Source organism: Pan troglodytes, chromosome 2 (genome assembly GCF_028858775.2).
Source record: "Pan troglodytes isolate AG18354 chromosome 2, NHGRI_mPanTro3-v2.0_pri, whole genome shotgun sequence".
NCBI lineage: Eukaryota > Metazoa > Chordata > Mammalia > Primates > Hominidae > Pan > Pan troglodytes.
In genome coordinates this window covers 170519103-170545695 of record NC_086015.1, presented here as the reverse complement: position 1 = coordinate 170545695, position 26593 = coordinate 170519103, and the positions used below count along the sequence as shown (strand labels likewise).

Below are 26593 nucleotides of genomic sequence, written 5' to 3'. Positions count from 1 at the left end.
TATAGATAAATCTTGATTTATATATATGTTTACTTGATTTATCTATATATAAAATTCTAATATATCTTCATTCTAGTAGTAGTTACACAGACATACAGCATATATTTGTCAAAGTCATTGAAATGTAAAATTTAACATATTTGTGATTTATTGTATGTAAAGTATATATATCTGAATAAATTTGATGAAAAGAAAGATGACTTTATTTATAGTACAGACCAATGGTAACAATTAAAAGTCAATCATGTTCCAAAAAGGCAATTCTCAGCCTACCAACCAAAAAAAGCCCAAGACCAAACAGATTTCCAGCCAAATTCTACCAGAGGTACAAAGAGGAGCTGGCACCATTCCTTCTGAAATTATTCCAAACAATAGAAAAAGAGGGGCTAATCCCTAGCTCATTTTATGAGACTAGCATCATCCTGATACCAAAACCTGGCAGAAACACAACAAAAAAAGAAAATTTCAGGCCATTATCCCTGATGAACATTGATGCAAAAATCCTCAATAAAATACTGGCAAACCAAATCCAGCAGCACATCAAAAAGTTTATCCAAGATGATCAAGTCAGCTTCATCCCTGGGATGCAAGATTGGGTCAACATATATAAATCAATAAATGTGATCCATCACATAAAACCAATAACAAAAACGACATGATTACGTCAATAGACGCAGAAAAGGCCTTCGACAAAATTCAACATCCTTTCATGCGAATGACTCTCAATAAACTAGGTATTCATGGAACATATCTCAAAATAATAAAAGCTATTGTTGACAAACCCATAGACAATATCATACTGAATGGGCACAAGTTGGAAGCATTCCCTCTGAAAACCGGCACAAGACAAGGATGCCCTCTCTCACCACTCGTATTCAACATAGTATTGGAAGTTCTGGCCAGGGCAATCAGGCAAGAGAAAGAAATAAAGGTATTCAAATAGGAAGAGAGGAAGTCAAATTATCTTCATTTGCAAATGACATAATTGTACATTTAGAAAACCCCATAGTCTCAGCCCCAAAACTGCTTAAGCTGATAAGCAACTTCAGCAAAGTCTCAGGATGCAAAATCAATGTGCAAAAATCACAAGCATTCCTATAAACCAATAACAGACAGAGAGCCAAATCATGAGTGAACTCCCATTCACAACTGCTACAAAGAAAATAAAATACCTAGGAATACAACTTACAGAGGATGTGAAGGACCTCTTCAATGCAAACTACAAACCACTGCTCAAGGAAATAAGAGAGGACACAACAAATGGAAAAATATTCCATGCTCATGGATAGGAAGAATCAATATCATGAAAATGGCCATACTGCCCAAATTAATTTATAGATTCAATGTTATTCCCATCAAGCTACCATTGGCTTTCTTCACAGAATTAGAAAAAAAAAAAAACAACTACTTTAAATTTCATATGGAACCAAAAAAGAGCCCGTATAGCCAAGATAATCCTAAGCAAAAAGAAGAAAGCTGGAGACATCACACTACCTGACTTCAAACTATACTACAAGGCTATGGTATACTACAAAGGCTATGGTAACCAAAACAGCATGGCACTGGTACCAAAACAGATATATAGACCAATGGAACAAAAAAGAGGCCTCAGAAATAATGCCACATATCTACAACCACCAGATCTTTGACAAACCTGACAAAAACAAGCAATGGGGAAAGAATTCCCTATTTAATAAATGGTGCTAGGAAAACTGGCTAGCCATATGCAGGAAACTGAAACTGGACCCTTTCCTTACACCTTATACAAAAATTAACTCAAGATGGATTAAAGACTTAAACATAAGATCCAAAACCATAAAAACCCTAGAAGAATCCTAGGCAGTACCATTCACGACATAGGCATGGGCAAAGACTTCATGACTAAAACACAAAAAGGAATAGCAACAAAAGCCAAAATTGACTAATGGGATTTAATTAAACTAAACAGCTTCTGCACAGCAAAAGAAACTATCATCAGAGTGAATAGGCAACCTACAGAATGTGAGAAAATTTTTGGAATCTATCCATCTAACAAAGGTCTAATATCCGGAATCTACAAGGAACTTAAATTTACAAGAAAAAAAAAAACACCAAAAAGTGGGTGAAGGATATGAACAGACACTTCTCAACAGAAGATATTTGTGTGGCCAAAAACATGAAAATAAGCTCATCATCACTAGTCATTAGAGAAATGCAAATCAAAACCACAATGAGATACCATCTCTCACCAGTTAGAATGGCAATTATTAAAAAGTCAGGAAATGACAGATTCTGGCAAGGCTTTGGAGACATAGGAACACTTTTACACTGTTTGTGGGAGTGTAAGTTAGTTCAACCATTGTGGAAGACAGTGTGGCAGCTCCTCAAGGATCTAGAATCAGAAATACCATTTGACCCAGCAATCCCATTACTGAGTATATACCCAAAGGATTATAAATCATTCTACTATAAAGACACATGTACACATATGCTTATTGCAGCACTATTTACAATAGCAAAGATTTGGAACCAACCCAAATGCCCATCAGCGATAGACTGGATAAACAAAATGTGGCACATATACACCATGGAGTACTATGCAGCCATAAAAAAGAATGAGTTCATGTCCTTTGCAGGGACATGGATGAAGCTGGAAACCATCATTTTCAGCAAAGTAACATAGGAACAGAAAACCAAACACTGCATGTTCTCACTCATAAGTGGGAGTTGAACAGTGAGAACACATGGGCACAGGGAGGGAAACATCACACACTGAGGCCTGTCAGGTGGTCGGGGGCAAGGGGAGGGAGAACATTAGGACAAATACCTAAGGCATGTGGGGCTTAAAACCTAGATGGTGGGTTGAAAGGTGCAGCAAACTACCATGGTACATGTATACCTATGTAACAAACCTGCATGTTCTGCACATGTATTCCAGAACATAAAGCAAAATAAAAAAGAAAAGAAAAGAGGCAATTCTCAAAAATAGAAATACAAACTGTCATTAGAAAATGTTGAAGCTTATTATAAAAGAAATGCAAATTTAAGACATGATCTTCACATATTAATTATTAAATAAACAAACAAGGGTGTGCTTTCATTTTCTGTCTTTCTTCTTTGAGTCTCATTGGCTTGAACGCTAGCTTGATGGCAGGAGCTGGGTCATTTATCTTAGACCAGTAAATACAAAGTGACATGTTGAGAAAGGCAGAACAGCACAATGGAAGGAGCCTAGGTACCTTTTACCCTCTGGACACAACTAAATTCTGGATTGTGTTCACTTACATGCTAAGTGAGAGAGAGGTCAATGTTTATTTTGTTTAATCTATTGCTATGTCGGATCGTGTCATAGTAGCCATCCTGCATTCTAATGCAGTGATTGAGTCCTTAATACCATAACTTAGTGATTGTCTTTTCTGGAAGATTGCATTAATATTCTCACTGATCTCCCTGTCTTTAACTCTCTATAGCCAATGTCCTCTGGTTGCCCATGTTATCTTATAAAAATATAAATCAGTTGTCACTCCTCTGTTTAAAGCTTGTTCGTAACTCCCTATATTAGTTGGCATGGGATGCAAACCCCTTATTTTGGCCTTCATCTCCTATCTTACTGCCTATCCCTCCATATAGTCTTATCTCCTAACATTTTCACCACATTTAAACCACACTCTCATTTGTTCCACCCTAGGATATTGATGTTCCTCTTCTAGAAACATTCCAGACTTTCGCGTGGCTTTCTCCTCATTTAACGTGGCTCTTTGCAAATGTCGCTCAGAGAGGTTTTCTGTGACTATTCTACCTAAAATAGGATCTCATCCTAGAAAGGTGTCTTTTGATCTGTTTTATTCTCTTGATGAAATAAACTAAAACCGGTGTATATTTTTCTTTCCAATAAAATAGAAACTTAATGAAAACAAATAGGTTGTTACTTGTGTTCAAGGTGCCAGCTTCCAAAACAATACCTGGCATATGGTAGGTATCCAATGGCATGTTTGAATTAATAAATGAATGTTCCTTAATTCAGCGTAGTTTGAATCATTTTAAATTGTATCTTCAGACCCATAAATACACGTGGGTCATCCTTCACTCCTCAGCCTCTCATCTAGTTAATTCCAAGTCCATTGATAAGATTTTGATAACTAATAGCTCCTTTCACTTCCCTTCAGCTTTGCTTCCTCTGCTTTGGCCTAGTCCATTAGTATCTCCTATACAACAGCGAAGACCTCTTAATGAATCTTCCCTTCGCGGAATTGTATGACTTCCTTCCACCTCTTCTCTCTTTCTCAACGTCTCTTGAGTCCCTTGTATGTTTCAGTAATGCTAGAAATTTTTAGATTCTCTGTGCTTATATTCTAACTCACTGCAGGGAAATTTGTATATGCTTTCTTTTTTCTATCCAGAACAGTAATTTCACCCACGCTCCATACCAGTATGATGTTCCTACGCAACAGACTAGGCCAACATTGAACATCATTGTGACTGAAAATCATTATGCTACATTGAACATCATTATAGATTATGCTAAGAAGTCTTTCTTGAGCCCCAGCTATTGAGCAAGTATCCTTTTTCTGATAATATTCTCACAGTTTTAGCAGTTATTATTCTGAATTCTTGTCTGTGTCCCTCATCTAGCCTATATTTTTCACAAGTACAGAATACAAATCTTTCTTGTTCATAGTTATGCCCATTTTCTGTAAGAATGCCTAAAGCATAGTAGGTCCTCAATAAGTGTTTGGTGAATATCTGAATGAGCATTACCTTCACCAAAGCTAGCCATGTTAGGTGCATTGTAATTTTCTGAATTAATGTGAAAATGGGTACACGGGTAATATTAACTCACAATGGGCATAAGAAGGATACCTTTCTTATGGACAAAGTTGTGACAAATCTTTTGAAATAGTGTGGCAGTAACTTTCCCAAAGGTAAGGCAGTTATTATAAAATATTTTACAAAATCTAATGAAAAATCTTCCCTTGGGGATTGGAACTGTAAGAGAATAAAGTTGATGAAAGAAAATTACTGTTAGACATCTCATGTCAAACAAACCTTATAACTCTTGTTTTGTGCTTCCTAGCTTGAGTGCGTAAGAGAAAAATGCAAATTTTCCAAATGAAGTACAGCAAACAGTGCATAAATCTCAAGAAGACAGTATGATACACTTATTGAAACTTGGCAAGGACCAGAAACAAATGACTTTTTCTCTGAAATGCCAGCTTTTTTCTTTTTAAGATTAGCTTTTCCCTAAAGCTATATCAATTATAAATAATTGTTTGCTAGCAAAACTGGCACAGCTAAACTTAAAGCAAATAAACTAAGAAACTTAAGTGATTAAAAAATAAATAAGAGATTTTAGTTTTTTTTGAGGAGATGACTTCAAAAGCATGCTAGAACAACTCCCTTATATATGCCTATGCAAGAATATTAATTTGCAATTATGAGAGTTACAGATCAATGCTCTACTGCTGTTTAAAAGAATTCTCTGGGAATCTATACTTTGGAGTTTCCTTATAAAGAAAGTTACTTTGGTTTTACTTTATGATTCTTCTGGTAGTCATTTAAGTCAAGGTTCTCTATTCTGCACAACCAAAACAATCCATCCTAGTTTAAGTAATTAATAAGAGAATTTTATTTTAAAGATGCAGGAGTGTATCGTTTTTGGATGTAGCTAGTCTTCAGGAAGGGGAAAATTTCCAGAAAATCTGAAATCTGTCTCTCATCTTTGCTTCCTTCTCTCCCTGCCTCTACTCCCCTCCTTTATTTTTTCTTTTTTTACCTTTTATCCTTTCTTTCTTTCTTCTGTCCAAATGACAGAATATTTTTGCCCCATGATTTTCTCTCTCAATCTCAATCTCTTATTCTCACAGGAGAGTATCTGACTGGTTCAGTTTGGACTCCTGTTCAATAAACCATTACAAGGGTAGGTTGGGTCACATAATGAAACATGGCTGCCAAGACTGACAGATTGTTGTCAGGCAAAGGCAGAAGGAAGAGTGGCAGATTATTGTTGTCCACCATATCTGCTTATCAATCCTTAGGTGGAACTAAGAAACACTAACCTTATACAGTTATGCACCACGTAAGTTTCAGTCAATGACAGGACGACATACACAATGGTGGCCCCATATGATTATAATGGAGCTGAAAAATTACTTATCGCCTGGGGATGTCTTGATGATCCTGACTCTGTGTAGGGCTTGGGTAATACATGTGTTTGTGTCTTAGTTTTTAACAAAAACAGTTTTAAAATTAGAAGGAATAAATAGAAAAAGGCTTATAGATAAGCATACAAGGAAAAAAAATTTTGTGTACATCTGTACGATGTGTTTGTTTTGAGTTGTCTTTACAAAAGGGTCAAAAAGTTTAAAAAAATTATAAGTTTATAAAGTAAAGTTAAAGGAAGGTAAGGCTAATTTATATTAAAAAAAGAATTTAAAAAAAAAATTTAGGGTAGCCTAAGTTTATAGTGTTTATAAAGTCTATAGTACCTACTCACTCATCCAAAGCAACTTCCAGTTCTGCCAACTCCAATTACGGTAAGTGCCCTATATAGGTATTCCATTTTTTTTTTGTCTTTTATACTGCATTTTGGCAGTCCTTTTTCTGTGTTTACATATGCTTAGATACACAAATACTGACCATTGTGTTATAGTTGTGTATAGTATTCAGTACAGTAGCATGCTGTAAGGGCTTACAATCTAGAAGCAATAGGCTATACCAAATAGCCTAGGTGTATAACATCTAGGTTTGTGTCAGTTCACTCTTTGATGTTTGTACAATGACAAAATAACCTAATCACATATTTCTTAGAACATATCCTCATCATTAAGAGACACATGATTGTATTAAATTGAGGTTATAGCGAAAACAATGTTATTTATGTTCAAATAAAGTGTTCTGTTTTTTGAAACTGACTTTCTAAAGACTCCATCATGTGAATTGTGTCTTCACCTTCTCTGGACCCATATATACACCAACAATTTAAAAAGTTTTGTATTAGGAATGTTGATATTGGCAATGCAAGCTTCGATGACCAGTGCTAGTTCTTCTTTTCTACCAGCTGATGTAGTGCATGCTTGTCTGCAGTAAATGCATGAGAACACTGCGAAGAATAGATGATTACAGGAATAAATTCATTCAGGTTGCCAACCTCATTTGCAGAGACCCTGCAGTAAAAACACTGCTGGATAAAGAAGGTCACGTATGGGTTTTATATTGGTCTATTTTAGGAATGCTGAATGAATGCCTCTCTCAATACTATGTCTTCTGTAGTTTCTCCGAGGACTCCTTGGACAATTTAAACTTTTCCTTCAGCTCTGGTTACTATCTGATTACATGCTGATGGTAACCTAATATATATGGTTGTCTCCTAAGTAACTAGAGCTATGTTATATTTTTGTATTCCTCCCTACTGCTATTGCAAAAGTAAAAACTCAGTCTGCCCTGCCTTCTTGACCCCACTCTCTGTGAGCTTATTTATTCTCTTGCTCTTCCATGGCTGGTTATCAGTACCATCTACTTATTTACCAAGCTATCAAATGTAGAGATAAGCAGCTCTGTTCCATATTCCTAGCTAACCACGTATCTGTGCTTTCCAAGCCCTATTGGGAGTTTACAAAATCCTTGGAAACTGTTTCACTTGGCCTCTGCCCTCTGCCTTGATTTATTCAAGACTTATTATTTCTATCTTGGACTAATATAACCATATTTTAAAAGTGTCTCTTGTCTTCCTTTTTTCCATTTGCTCTATTTTTACATTGCCAACAGAATTACCCTTGAAAGATGCGGCTATACACATACTGAGATGCTTAAAGATCTGCTTTAAAAATTATTTGAGGGTATTAAGAGGAGAGAAGAAAAGAAAATTTCACAGTTTCCATTGTGAATAGGGTAACATTCAAAGTTCTTTTTAATGTGCTCCTAGCACAACTTTTCATTCTTATCTTTTTGCCACATATACTATGTTTGAACCAACTCGAAATTCTGCCCATGCCACAAACATGTAATGCTCCCATTCTTTTTGAACGTAGTACTTAATACCTTACATATTAATTAGTTGTAAACTCTCACTTGAATTACTCAAGGACAGAGATGGTGTCTTTGTTCACCTTTGTACCTATCTTAGGGCCATGCCTGGAATAGAACAGGTGTTGAATAAATGTTGATTAAATTTAACTATGCTCATTCAACAAGGCTATACATTTATTTTTCAATTTGGAAGACACTGCACATTGCAGGAATCGAAAATTTATCATAGGCCCTGATGATTCTCCTCCATTTGTGAAGCATCAGTAATAATTGCCTTGTGTTATGAAAATTTATTTGCTTAGAAATTCTGTGTCATGGATGATAGGCAGAAATTACAAAGTGGAGAAAAATTATAAAAGGCCAATGTCACCTCTTAACTCTAAGTTTCTTTTTATTCTTCCTCAAGTTTAGCCATTCGGATGCATTTAAATATATTTATATCATACTAATTTAGTTTTTGCTAAAGATTTTTTGTAATTTTATGTTGCCTCTAAAGCTCAGTTTTCTTGACAAGTTGAAAAACCCCATACATATGTAATAGGATGTTATATTTAGCATTTACCAAGGCATAAAGAAAGTAGATGCTTCATGTAAAAGTAAAACCACATTTCAGGGCTTGTAAAAAAGGAGATGGTAGGAATTTGGTTTTGCTACCTTGAAATGCCCACAAACTTTTGCCTATAAAAGAATCCGAAGGGCCAAAGAGCAAATGGAAATTGAGAGAATACTTCTGGAAAGCTGCAGATATGATATTTGTCCCATTTTCTTCCAAAGATTTGGTATTATCAAAATATAATTGCAATACTTAAAAACAAGATATTCTTTAAGTAGAGAATATACATGCGATACAGTTTAATTCATTAAGGATGGAATTATTAGAATGGTAAAGCTGGTTCAAAGAAAATTTGGTAGCTGACTGTATATAGGAATTGAGATAAAATATTAGTATGAGATTTCTAGGTTAGATACAAAACTGGTTAAAGTTGTGTACTGCAATAAAACCATTAGCTTTGAAATTATTTTATTTAAAGGAAAGACATTATTTACATATCCAGATACAAATGATATGAAAAATGCAGGTGAAAAAATGTTCAAATAAACATACAACATTACACAGAGACTTTATCAATAGTTAATGATAAGAAAAGCAACACTTTTTTTTAGAAAATCATGTAATGCTCAGATTATCTTAAACAGTATTCTAGTATGGTATTGAAAAGACATGCTGTTTTTGGCTTTACCTTATTTCTAAGTTTTGGATAATACTTGTTTACAGTCCCTGACCCTTATTTCAAGCTTAGGAAAATGAGTCATGTAAATCTGTGCTCTTAATTTCTGCATTGCCGGTAATTTTTATCTCTTTAAATCGAATATCTCCAGTTCAGAAAACTTGTATTCAAACCTTGTCTCCACAGTGGCACAACGAAGCATGAGTTTGGAAAAACCCTCAGGAATACTGTGCTCTTGATATAGTTGTGGTGAACTGTGTGCGGCATTGCTGGTGTGCCAGTTAAACGCATTTTGCTTCAGTGGAGAGAATATCATCTCTCTAGAGCTGTAATTGTTTTGACATGTTTCATTTCATTTTGTCACTAATCATCATTCTGAAAGACAAGCACTTCATACTTTTTATTTTACTATGTGACTTAGCATAGGCTTAGTTTTTGTCTCTGCTTTGCCTTTTCATAACTGTGCATAAGCTATTTTTCTAAATATAAGATAATGTTCTTTTAATGCTTTCAAAAAGTGCAAGAATATTTTATACATTATTTTTATGTGTTTAATTTTACTATTGTGCAAGTAAATGCATTGTAAGAATCATTTTTTGAAGTAAAAGTCCTTTGTAGAAGTGAGGAGAGGTTATTTGCAAAATAATCTTTACTGGGACATAATTGACGTGTGTTTACTGTTCTCTCTGGACTGTTTCTTCCTCTAATGGCCCATGTCTTTCTCTTTCCTTGCATTCAGATACTTCCCTGGCCATCTACCCTAAAACAGAACTCAATTAGTTTCTATTTCTTTATTTGGCTTTAGTTTTCTTCATAGCAGCTGACATGCGTTTGTACTTGTTTATTGCCTTTCTGCTCCTGTTAAAATATATTTGAAAATAGGAGGGGCTTTGACGATTTCTTCACTCCAGTATTTTTGGGATCTAGGAAATGGACTTTCAATAAATATTTGTGGAATAAATAAATAAATAAATGAATAGATCAGTAAATGGACGAAAGCTGAATATATCTTTGGTAATTTGAAGAGCGCACCTGTATGGGAAATAGTCTGCGCAAGAAAACCAGTAGTATCGCACATCCACCTGAAACTTGTTCTTGTATTACAGTTAAAGGAAGGACTTGGTAAAGTTATACCATGAACACGTTAATAGCAACCATCATAGCCACACCAGCACCACTGTTTCTTACTGTTTATTAAGCACTCACTATGGGCCTGGCTTACAGCTAAATACTTAATATTTATTGTTTCATTTACTCTTCCATACTACATTACGTATGGACTAAGTGTACTGTTATCTCATTTAAGCAGTTAGACTGAGCATTGTTACTTGCTCATGGTCACACAGCAGGTAAGTTGTGGCAGTACTGGCACTCAATCTCGAATCTGCCTGACTCCAAAATCCAGACTTATAACCAGAAGACTACCATTGTCTTCTCTTATCCATAGTGGTTGTAATCTTATATAATTGAATATGCCAAGTGAAATCATTATTTTTTTTTATAATGGGTATTGGCAGGCATAGTAATGTCAAAAGTAATGGTGTAAAGATTAGTACATTAACTGTAATAGTTAGGATTGTTAGTCTGGTACCGAGATAGATGCAATGTGGTTAAGCATAGAAGCCTATACAGTGCAGTACCAACCACACATCCTACTTGCAGTATTTAAAAAGGGAGATAAAAAACAGCATATTTAGGAAGCCAAAGATAAATTCACTACAGGTGCAGCTTTGCTCGGAAAAGAAGAGTTGAGTTGAGAATTGTGGGTTAACTGTGTGTGTGTGTGTGTGTGTGTGTGTGCATATATTTGCTTTTGCTTTTTGTTTTATATGCATTAGACTCCACGGGTCATGTATTCGGTACAAAGAAAAGAGAGTTCTGGACTTTTGAAGAGACCTGGAATCTCTATTGACTTTGCCTATGGTAGCCTTTGATAAATCATGTAAACATAGCATAAATGTGGGAGTTCTGAGACTAAACTCCTTGAATTAATTTGTGGGTCTGCCATTTGCTAGCTTTGTAATTTTGGATTAAGATAGTCAAGTTTTTTGTGCCTTAATTTTTTTAGATTTAAGCCGGCTTGCTATGAGGAAGAATCAAATATGACATATAAGTCTCTCACTTGTGCTTGGAATATGACACATGCTCAGGTTTAGCACATACCTAATCTCCAAGATCCTCTCTGGCGGAAAGCTTCCAGAGCCTGTTGAGTTTTTCCGCCCTTTTCCTTCCTGTGATCACCCTTCTCTCTCATTTCGCAGGCTCCTTTTCGCCCTCTGCCGGCGGACAGTGGCAGAACCCAGCTTTCTGGTTGCTATGGGTACCGAGGTAACGCGGTAACCAAGGAGACCAAGACGGAAACTCCCGGCAGCTATCCGCGGCCATCCGGCGGTGGTGACGCGAGAGGCTGGGGTCTCCAGGTGGGTTGTCTGGCTGCGGGTGGATGAGAGGGGAGGAGGGTCTCTGAGTCCGCCTAGCGGGCAGCAAGCCCGGGCTAGTTGGTGCGGGGAGCAGAGCGGGCAGCGCGGCTGGGAAGCAGACTCAGCTCGGGTGGAGCTGGAGGCACCGGCCCAGCAAGTGTTTGCTGAGCTCCTGCCATAGGCTGACATAGTGCCAGGCCTGCAGGCAGCAGGACGGGGCCCTGGCCTCAGGAGTTGAAAGCCTTTGGTATACACCAAAGACTTCCCAGCCCAAAATGCTAATGGATAAATGAATCAAGAGTGAACCCCAGACAGTGAAATTGGGGACTGCATCAGTTGTACCCCTTCTGCAGCCCGACCCTTTCAAATACTAGCCCCTTTTATCCTTTTAAGTCATTTGCACCTTATGAAAAATTTGGCACCCTGAGAAACCATATTTCATCCCCTTTTGTAGCCTTTAGTCTGCCTGCGCGTTCACATGCACCCACTTACTTCTTGAAGTCTACTCCTCACAAGTAAGGGCTATGGTGCGGGGTGCCCGATTCCTGAGAAATCTGAAGATGTGGAAGTTTATTTTTTCTTCCCAAAATCAGCAGTAGAGGGACTCAGGTATATAAGGTTCAGTTATATATATTTTATAGCTTGACTTAAAATCTAAAGTTAACAAGGCTCATTAAAAAAATATAGTAAAGTTGAAACTACACAGGATTAAAATTATACAAACTGTATGCTTATGCAAATGTAATGACTCCCTCTGCCTTTCTCCAATTTAGTTTATCTTATAGTCTACACAGAGGGCTGCCCTGACCTGTCATAATTTTACCAATTGTATTACAAATGAATTGTTTGAAAGTAGTTCCTTTATGTCTTTCAAGACACTTAATAATTCTTGCAATTATTTTATTCGCTTTTTAATTTTTACCTACTTCCTTCACCAGAGTGTAAGTTCAGTGAAGACTGGTATTATACCTGTCTGGTTGACCTTGATCCTCAGTGCTTAACCTGACACCTGGCAGGGAGAGAGTGTTCAATGTATATTTGTTGATTGCTCATCAAGATCGTTAGGAAACATGGAAAAAAGGAAACAAAAAGTTTAGTTGAAGTGGGAAAGAGGGCGTGTTTAATTTTTTCCGTAGTGTAGGTTGTGCAAAAAACTAAAAGCAGTAGAAAAAAAATTACATACTTAGCACATTATTATTGGCACTACATTATGTATAGGGACTGTATTGATTGCTGGGGTTTCAAAGGTCAATGGTAGGACCACTCTCAAATATTTGGGCTACTTAGGGAAACAAAATCTATATAAACAAAGATGCAAAAAATAACACAAGGTAACATACAATAGCAAATGAGTTTAATAAACATGGTCTTTCTATACGAGGAGAAGCTTGGTTTCGATGGAGGGAATCTTCATGATACAGGCAGCCTTCGAATTGAGCATTGAGTAGAATAAAACTTGGTGAGCAGAGAGGTAAACACTAAAGCTCATTATGTAAAAAAGATGAAAGCAGAGATGCTAAGGGTAAAGCACAATCTTGATGCTCCATTTTCTTCTCTAGGTAGTTTCTAAGGCTGTGCCTTCTCTAGGTAGTTTCTAAGGCTGCCCCTTTCCCTGAACCGTGAGCTCTCTGGAGGTCTTATAGAAGCCCACAGCTTGACAAGTCAAGTCACAAATCAGACACCTTTTGTTTAATATCCTGCAAATTAGAGGGGGAGAGGATCCTTACCATTTTCTACATGGATAAGCTGAAGCTCAGAGATTTCTATCACACAAAGATCTTATGACTTTAAATCCAGTGAATTTAGTCTACCTAGGTTTTCTGACCTTAAATTCAGTACCTTTTAATATTGTTTATTATTTTTAATCAAAAGTATTTTAAAATGGTATCTTGTCCCTTGATATCTAAAGGCAAAGTTTCTCAGTTGTTCTCAAGAGAACCTGCCTATAGAGCATAAAAAATGGGCAACTTGGGTACCATTTAGCGCCTTGAAGCAGTATTTTACTATCAGATATCTTGTTTGGCTGAAAGATTGAATGCAACCTGAAGTCAATACCTATATTAGTCCGTTCTCACACTGCTATGAAGAAATACCTAAGACTGGGTTATTTACAAAGGAAAGAGGTTTGACTCACAGTTCTGCAGGGCTGGGGAGGCCTCAGGAAACTTATAATCATGGCAGAAAGGAAAGCAAACACATCCTTCTTCACATGGTGGCAGGAAAGAGAAGGATGACAGCTAAGTGAAGGGGGATGGCCCTTATAAAACCATCAGATCTCATGAGAACTTACTATCACGAAAATAGCGTGGGGGAAACTGTCCCCATGATTCAATTATCTCCTACCAGGGCCCTCCCGCCACATGTGGGAATTATGGGGATTACAATTCAAGATGAGATTTGGGTGGAGACACAGCCAAACTATATCAATACCTGCTTTACTTTTAGAGCTTTTGCTATGAGAATGTGGCACACATTTATTTAGTAGGACACTCCAGCACAAGATACTATTCTAGAAATCATGTATTATCAGTTCTTGCCTTATAATTTTTAAAATATTTTAAAATATATATATATATTTAAAATAAGGATAATTACAGATAGAAGAAATGTGAAAAGTAAAATTCTTTTAATTATTAAAAGCAACTATTTTAAATTCTCATTTAACATTTCTTTCTTGGGTCTCTGATTTCTAAGTACTATGGTACTAAATGCCTAAACATGTTAATTCACCCAAAGTTGCTTGCTAATTAGACCCTTTCAAAATATTGCTACAGTAAGGGAAAATCCCTATTTATGGTATGGTTTTTAAGTCTTGTGCCTAGCATGATCTGAGTCATTAGAAGAGTTAACTAAACTTAGATAAGTTTTCAGTTACAAAAAGTGGCCCATCTTGTAAACAGTGGTTTCCCAAACCTCCCATTCTGCCAATGGTGTTCTCTTGCACCTCTGGCCGAATGCTCTGAGTTTCTACCTGTATAGAGCATTGCACGTTCCTTGTTTCCATTCTGTGGCAGTAGGTTTTGATGTGTGGGTTGCTTTCTCAAAATAGGAACATGTGTAGAAGGATCATCAAACCATCATGGACAATTTTGGGTTATATTGGGTATTTTGTGTGAGGAAAAATGGGGTTGTAGACAGAAAAATAATGTAGTCTAATAAATCAGGTAACTAGAAATTTTTCCAAATCACTACTAAATTTTTGGTATTTAGTTATAAAAAAAACTGAATGACCAAAAGACACAAGGAAGTATAAGTTTTGCATAGTAAGGAGTTTATCTGTATTCCTCTGGTTTTATTAGGTGTCTAAAATTTTGTGCTTTGCTATTCTTGCTGCTGACATTGTTATATCCTTGCTATCCCCAGAAAGGTGACTAAATTCTCTGTTGGCTTTACAAAAGGAAACAGGCAGAATAATATGACTCAGAATTATAATCTCCCCTTTTTCTTCATACAAGGAAATTAGCTTATGTAGGTGACTAGATAAAATATGTAATTGAGAAGAAGCCTTACTAATTGCATTCAGTGAAGTGAAATCCCCCTTGAATAAGACCATTTATTGGTTAAATAACATTATCAGCAGAGCTATAAATCTGAGTCATCTTATTGTAATGAGATTTACAGATATTCGTTCATTTTTTGTATCAGTAAAATCAATCATATATCAGTTTAGCTTTATATATGTACATACACATAAAATTATATTGTATATCTCAATGTGTAAGCAAAATTATAGCAATTTAGATTATTTAGATCATTTTAATAATCAGACAGATTAACTTTGGAAATTATTTTATCTCTTTAATGATAATAATAACATTATGGAAGTTTTTGTGACAAAGTTATCAATTGTAGGCAAGAGGCCAGTATTTGGATTCCCTGAATATGATCAGAAAGCAATACAGATTCCATGTTATGGAGCAGGATTATTCCTGGAGGTTTTTGAAACGTGCCTTTGGTAGCTGCTATTTGATGAAAATGGGACAAATATACTACCTACAAAAATGAGGGAGAAAAAAGAGAATTACTTTTGAAAATGCTACCACCTCCCTCCCAAAAAGCAAACCAAATCTTAGTTTGCCATTCCTATGGTATCTTTATTTCTTGTTGACACTTAATTTAGCTTTGAGAGACAGGATTTGGTGGTTGAAAATTGAGTCTGAGTGAGACGCCTGCTGTAGATTCTTCTATCAAAATGCCCCATGATATTGTGGTTGCTTGTGTGGATTTCCCCTTGATTGTGAGGGCCTCAAGGGAAGACAACACGGCTTATTTGCTATTATGACTTCAATACCTGGGACCACTAATAGGGATCACAAAAGAACAGTTAAATACATGTTTGTGGATTGAAGGTACAAACATAACTAGTCCCATAAGGCAACTGCTACCTTACTTAAAATGTAGTAATTATTTTGTGTAATTCCATTTTGCAATTATATTTAGAGAATAAATTCCTAGAGAATTTCCTCCAAGATGGTGAAGATCTACCCTTTCAGGTTAGATTTAATTTTTGGAGATAGTCCAAGTAATTTGGAGGTAGGTTTGAGTGAAAAAAAAATAGTTGCTCCTATTGCACAATCATTTTTAATTTCAAATGAGGCACAACAAGATGAATTTGTGTGTTTGTTGGTGTATAATGGATTCTTTTTTTTTTCTTTTTTGAGACAGAGTCTCACTCTGTCACCCAGACTGGAGTGCAGTGGTGCGATCTTGGCCCACTGCAATCTCGACCTCCCGGGTTCAAGTGATTCTCTTGCCTCAGCCTCCCAAGTAGCTGGGATTACAAGTATACGCCACCACGCCTGGCTAATTTTTGTATTTTTAGTGGAGATGGGGTTTCACCATGTTAGTCAGGCTGGTCTCGAACTCCTGACCTCAAGTCATCTGCCCACCTTGGCCTCCCAAAGTACTGGGATTACAGGTGTCAGCCACCGCGTCCAGCTGTAAAATGGATTCTCTAGACAGTTTCAAAAGAGGCGTCCCAAAAATGTTTTCAATCAGTGGTTGCATCGTTGAAATATAAGATAGTCTCCCAAAGGAACAACGATGAAGAACCACTTATTTGGTTGTGTAGACTTTGATGTCGCAATAGCCTTTTATTAGGTAACTCCAGTTTTGGTGCTGTCCTTCCTTAAGTCTTAGAGCAAAGCTTCTAGACTTATGTTTTCCCTGCTAAATCCCATTAGACTCGTTAGCTACAGAATAAATTCCAAATGCTATAAACTTGACATTTAAAGCCACTCATTATTGGGCCTCAGCCACTATATCTAAACTCATGTTTATTTTTTTTCTTCCACGTAACCTGCACACCAAGCAAGTGTAACTATTCATTAGTCCCTTATCCAAGAGCTATTCTTTCCAACAGTATGGATTGTTCATCTAATCCATATCTTTATCTGTAAGCCTCCTTTCTCCTTCAAAGCTTTACTTAAATGCTAGCCAGCTGAATTCTCTCTTTTCTTTCACTTCCTATATTATCACATGTATAAATTTTATAGCCCTTATAATTTTTACCTTGTTTTATGGCTTTTATATTTAGGGTCCTATTTGCCCTATTTGACTCTAAACCATTTGAGCTCAGAAAACAAACCTCCCTCGGCCTTGACTCCTCTCCATACCTCTCAGCACATTGCCTTGTATATAGCAGAACCTTAATAAATGTTTATTGTGGTTATGAGCACACACATAGGAACACATATATAAATGACAGCATCAAATGGTGTGGGCATTTAAGTCTATGGTCACTATAATATTGACTCATATTTCTTTAAAAGCTCTTAGAACTTGGAAATTTTTATTCCTATAAAAATCTAATAGTTGTTCATGTGATTTAGTAATTCAGCATTACAGAGTAAATTATTATAGAACCATGAATAATTGGGATACTTGGGAAACAGGGTGTTCTGAATAATTTAATTTTCTGGTTAACTCAAAGTTAAGCAGAAAATCCTTTTTGTTTCATTTCTTGTTGAAAAATTCTTTCTAAAATATGCTAATTTCTGATCTGAGCCAAAGAGCATCATTAAAATTTTCTTTGATAAATGAGGATATTAGAATGCCTTTGGGTAATTATTACATACCTTAATTTTCATTTTATATGACCATATATATATAAAAAGGATATTGGGTTTAGATTGTATCTCAAAGATTCTTTTCGTTTCTCTCTGCACGGCCTTGGATATTATTTTTAGATAGAACAAATACTTGGTATACTTTTATAGCCTTAGCAATAGAAAGAGCCAGAATATGTGCTTTAGTTTGTTTTAATGAATGCATCCTTCACTTTTAGTTGACTATTTCCCTAGTCTTTTGCTATACAGTTTACCCTTGAACATCATAGGTTTGAACTGTGCAGATCCACTTATAAATAATTTTTTAAAAAATAATAGCTACACTTGTGTGCCTGTCCCTCTTGCTTTCCCTTCCATGTCGTCTACCACTTCCATCTCTGCCACTCCTGAGACAGGACCAACTCCTCTTCATCTTCGTCTTCCTCAGCCTGCTCAATGTGAAGCCCCTGATCATGATTCACTTCCACTTAATAAATAGTAAATATATTTTCTCTTCTTTATGATTTTCTCAATAACATTTTCTGTTATCTAGCTTACTTTTTAAAAGAATATAGTATGTACATACATATAACATACATAATATATTCATTGATTATGTTATCAGTAAGGCTTCGATGAACAATAGGTTAATAGTAAAATTTGGGGGAAATTAGAAGTTGTACACAGATTTTTGGGGGATTGGTGCCCCTAACCCTTATGTTGTTGAAGAGTCAGCTGTACATAAATATTGGTGAAATTTTAATTCCATCAGACATGTTACATTTCTAACTTTATTAGCACATAAATAGTTACATAACTTAAAATACAGTCATTTCTAGGTTTCCACAGGAGACTGGTTCCAGTAACTCCCTCACACCCTGCAAACACCAAAATCGTAGGATGCTCAGGTTCCTTATATAAAATGGCATAGTATTTGCATATAGCCTACACATAACCTACTGTATACTTTAAATCAGCTCTTGCTTACTTATAATACTTAATACAGTATAAATGCTATGTAAATAGTTGTACTTTTTTTGTATTTTTTTATTCTAATATTTTTGATTATCTGGTTGATATGTGGCTGAAGGGGACAAAGGGCTAACAGTGTATAATTTTTGCTGTTTAAATTTTGATTCAGCCTTTTTGCTCATAAGGTTTTAAAAACATTCCTGAATTATATGGAGTTTTGAATTTGTAACTTATACTGCTTCACCTCTGCCATAATTCTTTTGTCTTTGTTACTTTTACAGAAGTGTTTACAAATCAGAATAACTTTTAGACAATATTAAGGTGGTAATCATGAACAGAAAAGATTTTGTTGTTCTTCCATGGGGAAAACCTGGAAATTCTGTAAAGCTAAAATATAGGTGAGTTCATATATATTTATTTCTTAATAGGAATAGTTGCAAAGCTTCTGTATATTGTAATTTTGACTATTTTGTGAATTCTTATCTTCATTTTTCACATTCCTGTATTTTTATCTATAAGAATATAGCTTTGAAATACTATAAATCTATAATAGTTTAAAAATGAGGATTAAAAATATTTATTCCACAAGAACCAATGTGACAAGTTATAAAGGTTTGGTTCATTACCTATTAAAGTAATACAACAGAATGTTAAACATATTTTTCATGGCCCTTATTCAAAGTTAAGTAAGGATTACCCTGAAATTTAGGGAGACTATTAGGATAAGAGACCCTAACCAGGAAATAGAAAGCACTACATACTTTAGCCCTTTACATAAAGGATGTTATGTTGAATTGACCTTTTCCAGGAGAGGTCTGTCCTAGATGACTGGGAGATGCATTCAGCCACAGCCAAACAATTACTGGCATCCTGGGAATTTTATGACCTTGCAGGGGTATGGGAGAGTATAGCTCCCTGTTTGTCTTTGATGTCACCTACAGTCACTGGAAATACTTAGGGCTTTACTCTTCAATATCAGTAAGAGCCAGCCAGCATAGGATGAAGACAGACTTTTTTTTTTAGACGAAGTCTTGCTCCCTCACCCAGGCTGGAGTGCACTGGCACGGTCTCGGCTCACTGCAACCTCCACCTCCCGGCCTCAGGCGATTCTCCTGCCTCAGCCACCGGAGTAGCTGGGATTACAGGCGCATGCCACCATGCCTGGCTAATGTTTGTATTTTTAATAGAGATGGTGCTTGGCCATGTTGGCCAGGTTGGTTTACTCCTGACCTTAAGTAATCCTCTCACCTCTACCTCCCAAAGTGCTGGGATTACAAGTGTGAGCCAGTGCACCCAGCCCAGACTATCATTTTTAATTGGAGTTTCTGAGTTTTTTGATCCAGATCAATAGTTTTGTGGTTATTTGGTGTCTTCAAAGCTATTCTAATGCTCTCTTCACTTTGAGATATGGGGTATAAAAGCATTGTGTAAACTGGAAATGTTATAAAAATATATGGCATTATCATTTTTAGGTATACCATGTTTTTGGTGGGGAGGGGAGCTATTTAATTGCTAGGACTACCAATTTTGTTAATAGAAAAAGAAAAAGGGACATGTGTTATTTGATTTTAGTGACATATTTCAGGGCCACGTGTCTATACCTATAAACATTTAGCCAACAAACATTTATTAAGTGTGCATTTTCTATACACTGTGCTAGGGAATGATGGCTACAAAAGCAGGAAGTCATAGTCCTGGCACTCCGAAAGCTTAGAGAGAATATGAATGAGTACAGTTACACTGACAATATAGAATGAAGCATGGTGTGATGTGTACAGGCAAGGTACTAGGAGAGAACATGGCTCAAACTGCTAGAGCAGGAGTGAGGAGGTACCCAAGTTCTGAGTGAGAGATGCAGTTAGTTGGGTAATTATTGGGTGAAACTTATGCAAAGACACAGAGACCACATGATTTTGGGGACTCCTCAGAGACCACATGATTTTGGGGACTTCTCAGACATATCCAATTGTCTAAGAAGAAAGGTGGAGAAAAAGGCAGGGTCTAGATGATAACTAATGTGTATGTCATAGTAAAGAGTTTGGAAATAGGTTGGAATCACTATTCCCTGGCCTGTACGTCTCCCTGATCCACAAACCATTAAAAACCAGGACAGGAATACCCACTCACAGTAATTACCGTAGAGTTCTCTTTCTCACTTTTTCCGTGTTCCAAGCCTGTTCTCCTTGGACATTGCCTTTACATTGTCTGACATTCTGATGTTCTTCCAGTCCTCCTGACCTCTTTCTCAGCCCCTAAACCATTTCAATCTTATTTCTAGCCCTTGGATTTGTTCTGTTGATTAGAAATTATTTTCTAATTTTCATATCATCTGTATTGCCTCTAATCACGTAGTTTGATGCATAATATTTAAAATAACAATTTTTTTTCTATATAGGCAACATACATATTTTTGCTGAACTTATCATTTTGGAAATCTTAAAGAAATCTGTTAAACAATAAATTAAATAAATAAAGCTAAGGATCAACCTTAGCTTTCCTCAGTGGCCTTGCTTTCCCTTTATGGCTCTGTGTATAACATTGTCTCCAGGGGGAATCCTCTGTTTTGTGTAAGATCCATACAATCCAACCTTACATAAACTTGACCACTTGGTCAGTAGGCCACTCTTTTTCTACAGCCTTAACCTTTTCCTCTACCACAGTGGGACTTCAAAAACGTCAGAAGTCTTCTAAGCAAATGAGTGACACAATCATATTTGTTTTTTTAACTCTTCTCCTGTAAGCAGTTTGTGAAGTGTGGTAGGCTTTCAAGACTTTAAGCATGGAGATAAACTGTTAATCATCCTGAACTGTACCTGTGGCCCATTTCAGAATGGTCTGTTTCAGGAAAAGACACCATTGTCCTCCTGACAGCTCAAATAAGAAACATGGGATTATTTTAGATTTCTTCCTTGTTCCCTCTCTAATCAGTCACCTACTTCTGGTCAGTTTCCAACTTGTTAATTATATCTTCTTAAATTTCTCAAAAGCTCCATTTTTCTCTCCATTGCCCCTGCTCAGTCAGACTAGCCCAAATTCTCTATTATTTGGATTACTGGAATAGTCTACTAATTGGTTGTCTTGCTTCTAGCCTTGCACCTTCTAATTGATTTCCTTTGATACAGCCTGAGTGATCTTTCTAAATGTAAGTCTGATCAATTCTCTTAAAACCCTTTAATGATCCTCATTGTTCATACAATATAAATCCCAATTTCTCATCATGGCTTACAAGGCTCTTCATGATCCTATCCACTTCAGCAGTTTGATTTTTTGCTACTTTTCCTATTCTGCACTTAATGTCTGGTCACAGAGAACTTCTAGTTCCTTGACCCACCCATTGCTCTTTGCTACCTATGTCCACACTCCTTTCTGGAACACTGCACTCAGCACTTCCCTTTGACTGGCTAAGTCCTTTCATCCTTTAGGTTTCAGCTCATACTTCACCTTCTCCAGGAACTCTTCCTGCATTCACAGGGCTGGGGTATGTGCTGTTTCTTTGTGCCCAGGTAGCCCCCTGTACTTCCCCAATGACAGCACTATTCCACTATATTTCAATTACCTTTATGCTCATCTATTCCTCTCAATACTGGAAGCTCCACTGTATTTCACATCCTATCACCTAGCAGTGTTTGTTTGAGGTGGTAGCTGCATTACTCATTGTGGAGTAGATACAATGCAAATAAATGCCTCTCTTTCTGTATCTTAGCCAGCTTCTCTGAACCCTCTGGACAGCCCTTCCTATCACTTTCTGTATATCTTCCTGGATTGTGTCTGCCTAGGACATATCCTTGGCCCGCTTGCTTTTTGGTAATTGCTTGCTACCTCTAGAAAGATTTCTCCTTTATGAACTTTATTATGCCTTGATTTTGTTCCATGCCATAGCATGCGTGGGTGCCCACACTGCTTGATTGTAGTAAAACACTAATGTAATATTGAAGGAAGAGATTTGGACTTACAATAGTAAAAGCTAGAGAATTAGTTTGGGTTAGATCTATGAAAGAAAGAGTCGGTGGCTAATACTGATAACCAGACTTCGTAAAATGAAGAAAATGTCTTTTGTCAAAAACTTAGTGAGTTTCAGATGTTATCAAAATCTCTTGTACAGGAAGCTCCCGTACCAAAACTGTTAATAGGGGCTTTATTCTTAATAGGTCTCAAACAGGTACTACCTTTTCCTCCTCATCATACATATATGACATAAAGGTAGAGATTTAAAATTTCGGAGGTGACCAGTTCAGCAAAAATGTATATTTTGTCTATTGTTTTAAATACTGTGCTTCAAACTACTTGACTACATTGGAGGCAAAACAATATGAAAATTAGACAATATTTTTATTTCGTTTTCTGTTTGTATGTCATAGATATTTGTTCATATATAAAAACATGCCTTATATATGAAGTTAATTATAATTTTGAACCCCTAGCAATGTAATAATTAAAACAAAAGTCTAAGATTTGAAGAGATAATTTGCTTCAGGATTTTGATGGAAGGCAAATGCTAACTTTAAAAACCAGATTTCGGAGAAGTACAAAAGAAATAGGTAAAATATTTTATTTATTATTCATGATTCTAATTTAACAGGAAAAGATTATATAAAATTATTTTGGCTTCGCTTGTTTTTCTGCTTTCTCCATTTAAATCTTATGTCTTCAGAAATGCTCAAGAACTGCGAATGGAGAAAGTACAGTTAGAGTTTGAGAACCAAGAGATGGAGAAGAAACTGCAAGAATTCCGATCCACAAGAAACAAAGAAAAGGAAGATAGAGAGTGAGTGAAACTCTTAGAGAATTTTAGATGAATCAACTAAATTATATAAAGAACTATTTTATATACTGTTGTCATTCCAATAAAAACATTTAATGGATGGATAATTTCTGACTTTTGCTGATGAACGAGCAATAGCAAAGGCCTTCTATTTTTTGTTTTTGTGCCACTTAGATGAGACATGTTGCTTTTTAAAATTACCATTACTTTTGTTTCTTCTGAACATTATTGGGTCTTATCCTTTCTTATTTCCTTTTTATTTAACTTTTGGCTTCTCATTGATTTATGGTCTGGAATGTTTATGACAGCAGTGCACACTTTACCTTTTGCTCTCAGAAAATTGCCATCAATAACAAATAAACACCAGTTTATGTTTAGAGCCATTTTTATGTATTCAAAAGCTTTTGGGAGCAAGAGTTCACATATATATACATAATGAAGATCTGAAAAATAAATGCTATTACATATATATATATACATACATATATATAATCAGAATTGCTCAAACCCTTATGTATATTTAAAATATATTTAGCAAATGCTAGTTAGCTGAAATTTTATTAATGAGAACTTTCTAATATTATGCTTATATATTTGTACTAATTATACTGAATTTGTTGTTTTGTTATAAAATAATATAAATGATAACAAACAGAACTAATAATTATGTGATGGAAATTCTCTCTTCTTAGCTCTAGGCTAACTCCCAGCCCATTTTCTAGCACCCATTTTAATGACTAAAAATTTTCTCCACAAATGTCTTATCTTTGTGTAAGTCTACATATATACATGTGTGTGAATGTATTTTGTTTTCAGTGAGTATATCTGTTGCATATATTGTATCGTTTACTTTTTTTTTTTTTTTTACAAATGAGTTCATCTAAAAATATGGGAATTAATTCATGTCCTACTATTTTACTTAATATATCTTAATGCTCTTATCACATCAGAATGCATTGATGTGATAAGAAAATTAGCCTAATTTTCTTAGTGGCTACGTAGTATTTTTTGTGTGGATATAGTAGCATTTATTTTTCAGATCTTATGTTTTTAGTATTTTATGATTATAAATGCTGCCATGAGCATGCTTCTTCATGTATTTTCACTTACATATGCAAAGCTATTTGTGGGATAAATTCCTACCTCTGTAATTTTAGGTCAATGTGTTATTTGCATTTTACATTGTGATAGACATTGAGAAATTGTCTTCCAAATAGGTGTCAAAAGTTTATAATCTTTTCCTACAGTGTATGAGAGTGCATGTTTCATGTCCATTTGCTGGTACTAAATATCACCAAACTGTTTGTATATTAAATTAACTTTTGTTTAGTCCTCAAAGTGATGACCATCAAATACCTAGAAGTACCTTCTTAACATTTAATGACAATTCAAATGTGTTCATTATACTTTCAGTAGTATTTATCTTTAGAGTCCATTTCTTTGAAAAATATGCATAACGCATATACATACCCCCTCTAATAGAGCATTGGTTTAATCAGAGCATCTCATGTTGTATGTCATCCAGGATGACAAAGTTTATTATGTGTCTTGCTGCTTTTAATGACCCAGTGGCCAATTCTTTTACCTTCCCTGATTTGGACTTAGTTTGGACTTCTAAATGGATCATGATACTCATCTGAGAATCAGAGTTGCTGGAATCAGCCCTGATAGTGAGTTTTTCGTAGCTGTGGAAGCTTTTCTAGATGATTCTTAACATTCTAAAGCTTGACTGAGTTTTCAGAATAGTTACATTGTTTTCTGAGGTCACACAGATATTAAATGTCATAGCCAGAATGAGAACCTGCCACTCACTAGCCAGGAAAATAGAAGTCTAGTGCTCCAATCTTAATTATTTATTCTGTGTGATATTGGGCAACTTTTTGTCTTATTGTTATTTTTTAATGATAATTGGACTCTCTGCCTTGATAACTTCAAAAATATTTTGTTATGCTCAAGTAAACAAAGCTCAAGTGCCTTAAAAACTGTACAGCTAAAATATGCCTTCTTTGTAATCTCTGTTATGTTTCAATGTGGGAGATCATTAGAGGTTTTAACAAGGAATTCATCACTTACTAGATCCACCTGAATATTTTGGGGTATTGGTTTGCTTGCTTTTCTTCTTTACATTTGGGGACATTTAGCTTTTAAAATTTCATAAAGACCTGTAAAGTTTCCTACAAATCAATAAAGCTATCTTTAGTCATTGTGAATATCAAGGAAATAGAATTCTTCATTTGTGTTTGGACATTTCATTTTATTCATTTCTCCACAAAAGTCATAAATATGATAAAGCTACATTTTGAAATTACTGAGGATATTGTGACATTATTGATATTTCTTTTTCATTTTTTGCTTGTTTATTGCATGTTAACAACTGAATTTCCATTTTCTGAAACAGGAACACTGTATTTCTTTTCATTAAAGGGAGAAATGTATTTAGTGATTACATTTTGTCTTGTTTATATATATTAAAGGTCAAGCGAGTATTACTGGAAATCTGGAAAAGTGGGCAAATTGGTCAATCAATCATATATGATGTCACAAAATAAAGGAAATGTTAAGGTAAGAAGATACTATTTGATTCTTACGCATTTTGCTAAGCAAGAAGATATTCTTTTTTAGGTCTTGCATTTTCTTCTATACTCAGGAATATAGTTTTCTTATTTTAACAACTTTGCATATTATTCACTTGTTGATTTATTTTGCAGGGTAATATGCAACTTTCATTATTGAATTATGTTTTTGTTTTTCAGCTACAAACTGATTTCAAAATTTTACCTTGCAGTGAATTCTCCCATATCCCAAACTGAATTTTTCCATTCAGTGTGGATCTGGTTTAAAGTATATAAAATAGAACTAAATACTTCTAAACTAAGGTGAAAGCTAATGTGATTTAATATAACAAATGAGAGACTTTATTCCTACTTTTATATCACATTTGTTTAATGTTTTATATTCTGCTTCAATAATAATTTATTATTCATATACTGTTGATTCCATGTGTAAAGATACTCAAGAAAAAAATACTTTTCAGTTTCCCAGCTATAGAATTGCTGCTCCTTTACTGTGTGCTATAAAATATAATATTATATTTAAGATGAAAATCAGATAAGTGTCTTTACATAAAGAAAACAATTTTGCTTCTGGATTCTTTAGTGC

The 26593-nt window shown here is 35.4% G+C and overlaps 1 protein-coding gene and 1 long non-coding RNA gene across 28 annotated transcripts in view; one reads left to right on the top strand and one right to left on the bottom strand.

The window, feature by feature from the left end:
* Window positions 1–11546, bottom strand: part of LOC107970837 (uncharacterized) — a 94063-nt gene extending 82517 nt beyond the window's left edge. The window contains exon 1 of one of the 2 annotated variants that reach the window (XR_001713782.3): window positions 11397–11546. This is a non-coding gene — a long non-coding RNA (uncharacterized LOC107970837). The remainder of the gene's footprint in view (window positions 1–11396) is intronic. The other variant, XR_001713783.4, reaches the window with a different exon arrangement.
* ZBBX (zinc finger B-box domain containing) overlaps window positions 10585–26593 on the top strand; it is a 283593-nt gene continuing 267584 nt past the window's right edge. For 12 of the 26 annotated variants that reach the window (XR_008547313.2, XR_010155869.1, XR_008547314.2 and 9 more), the window contains exons 1-4: window positions 11491–11653; window positions 18954–19070; window positions 23324–23437; window positions 25909–25996. Coding sequence is in view for 16 of the 26 variants with exons in the window: in XM_054682341.2 (XP_054538316.1) it covers window positions 19003–19070; window positions 23324–23437; window positions 25909–25996 (270 nt within the window). In the remaining 10 variants the exon portion in view is untranslated. Of the gene's footprint in view, window positions 10996–11490; window positions 12263–18116; window positions 18199–18953; window positions 19071–23093; window positions 23211–23323; window positions 23438–25908; window positions 25997–26593 lie in introns of those variants that run through there. The other 14 variants (XR_010155871.1, XR_010155867.1, XM_063807305.1 and 11 more) reach the window with 8 other exon arrangements.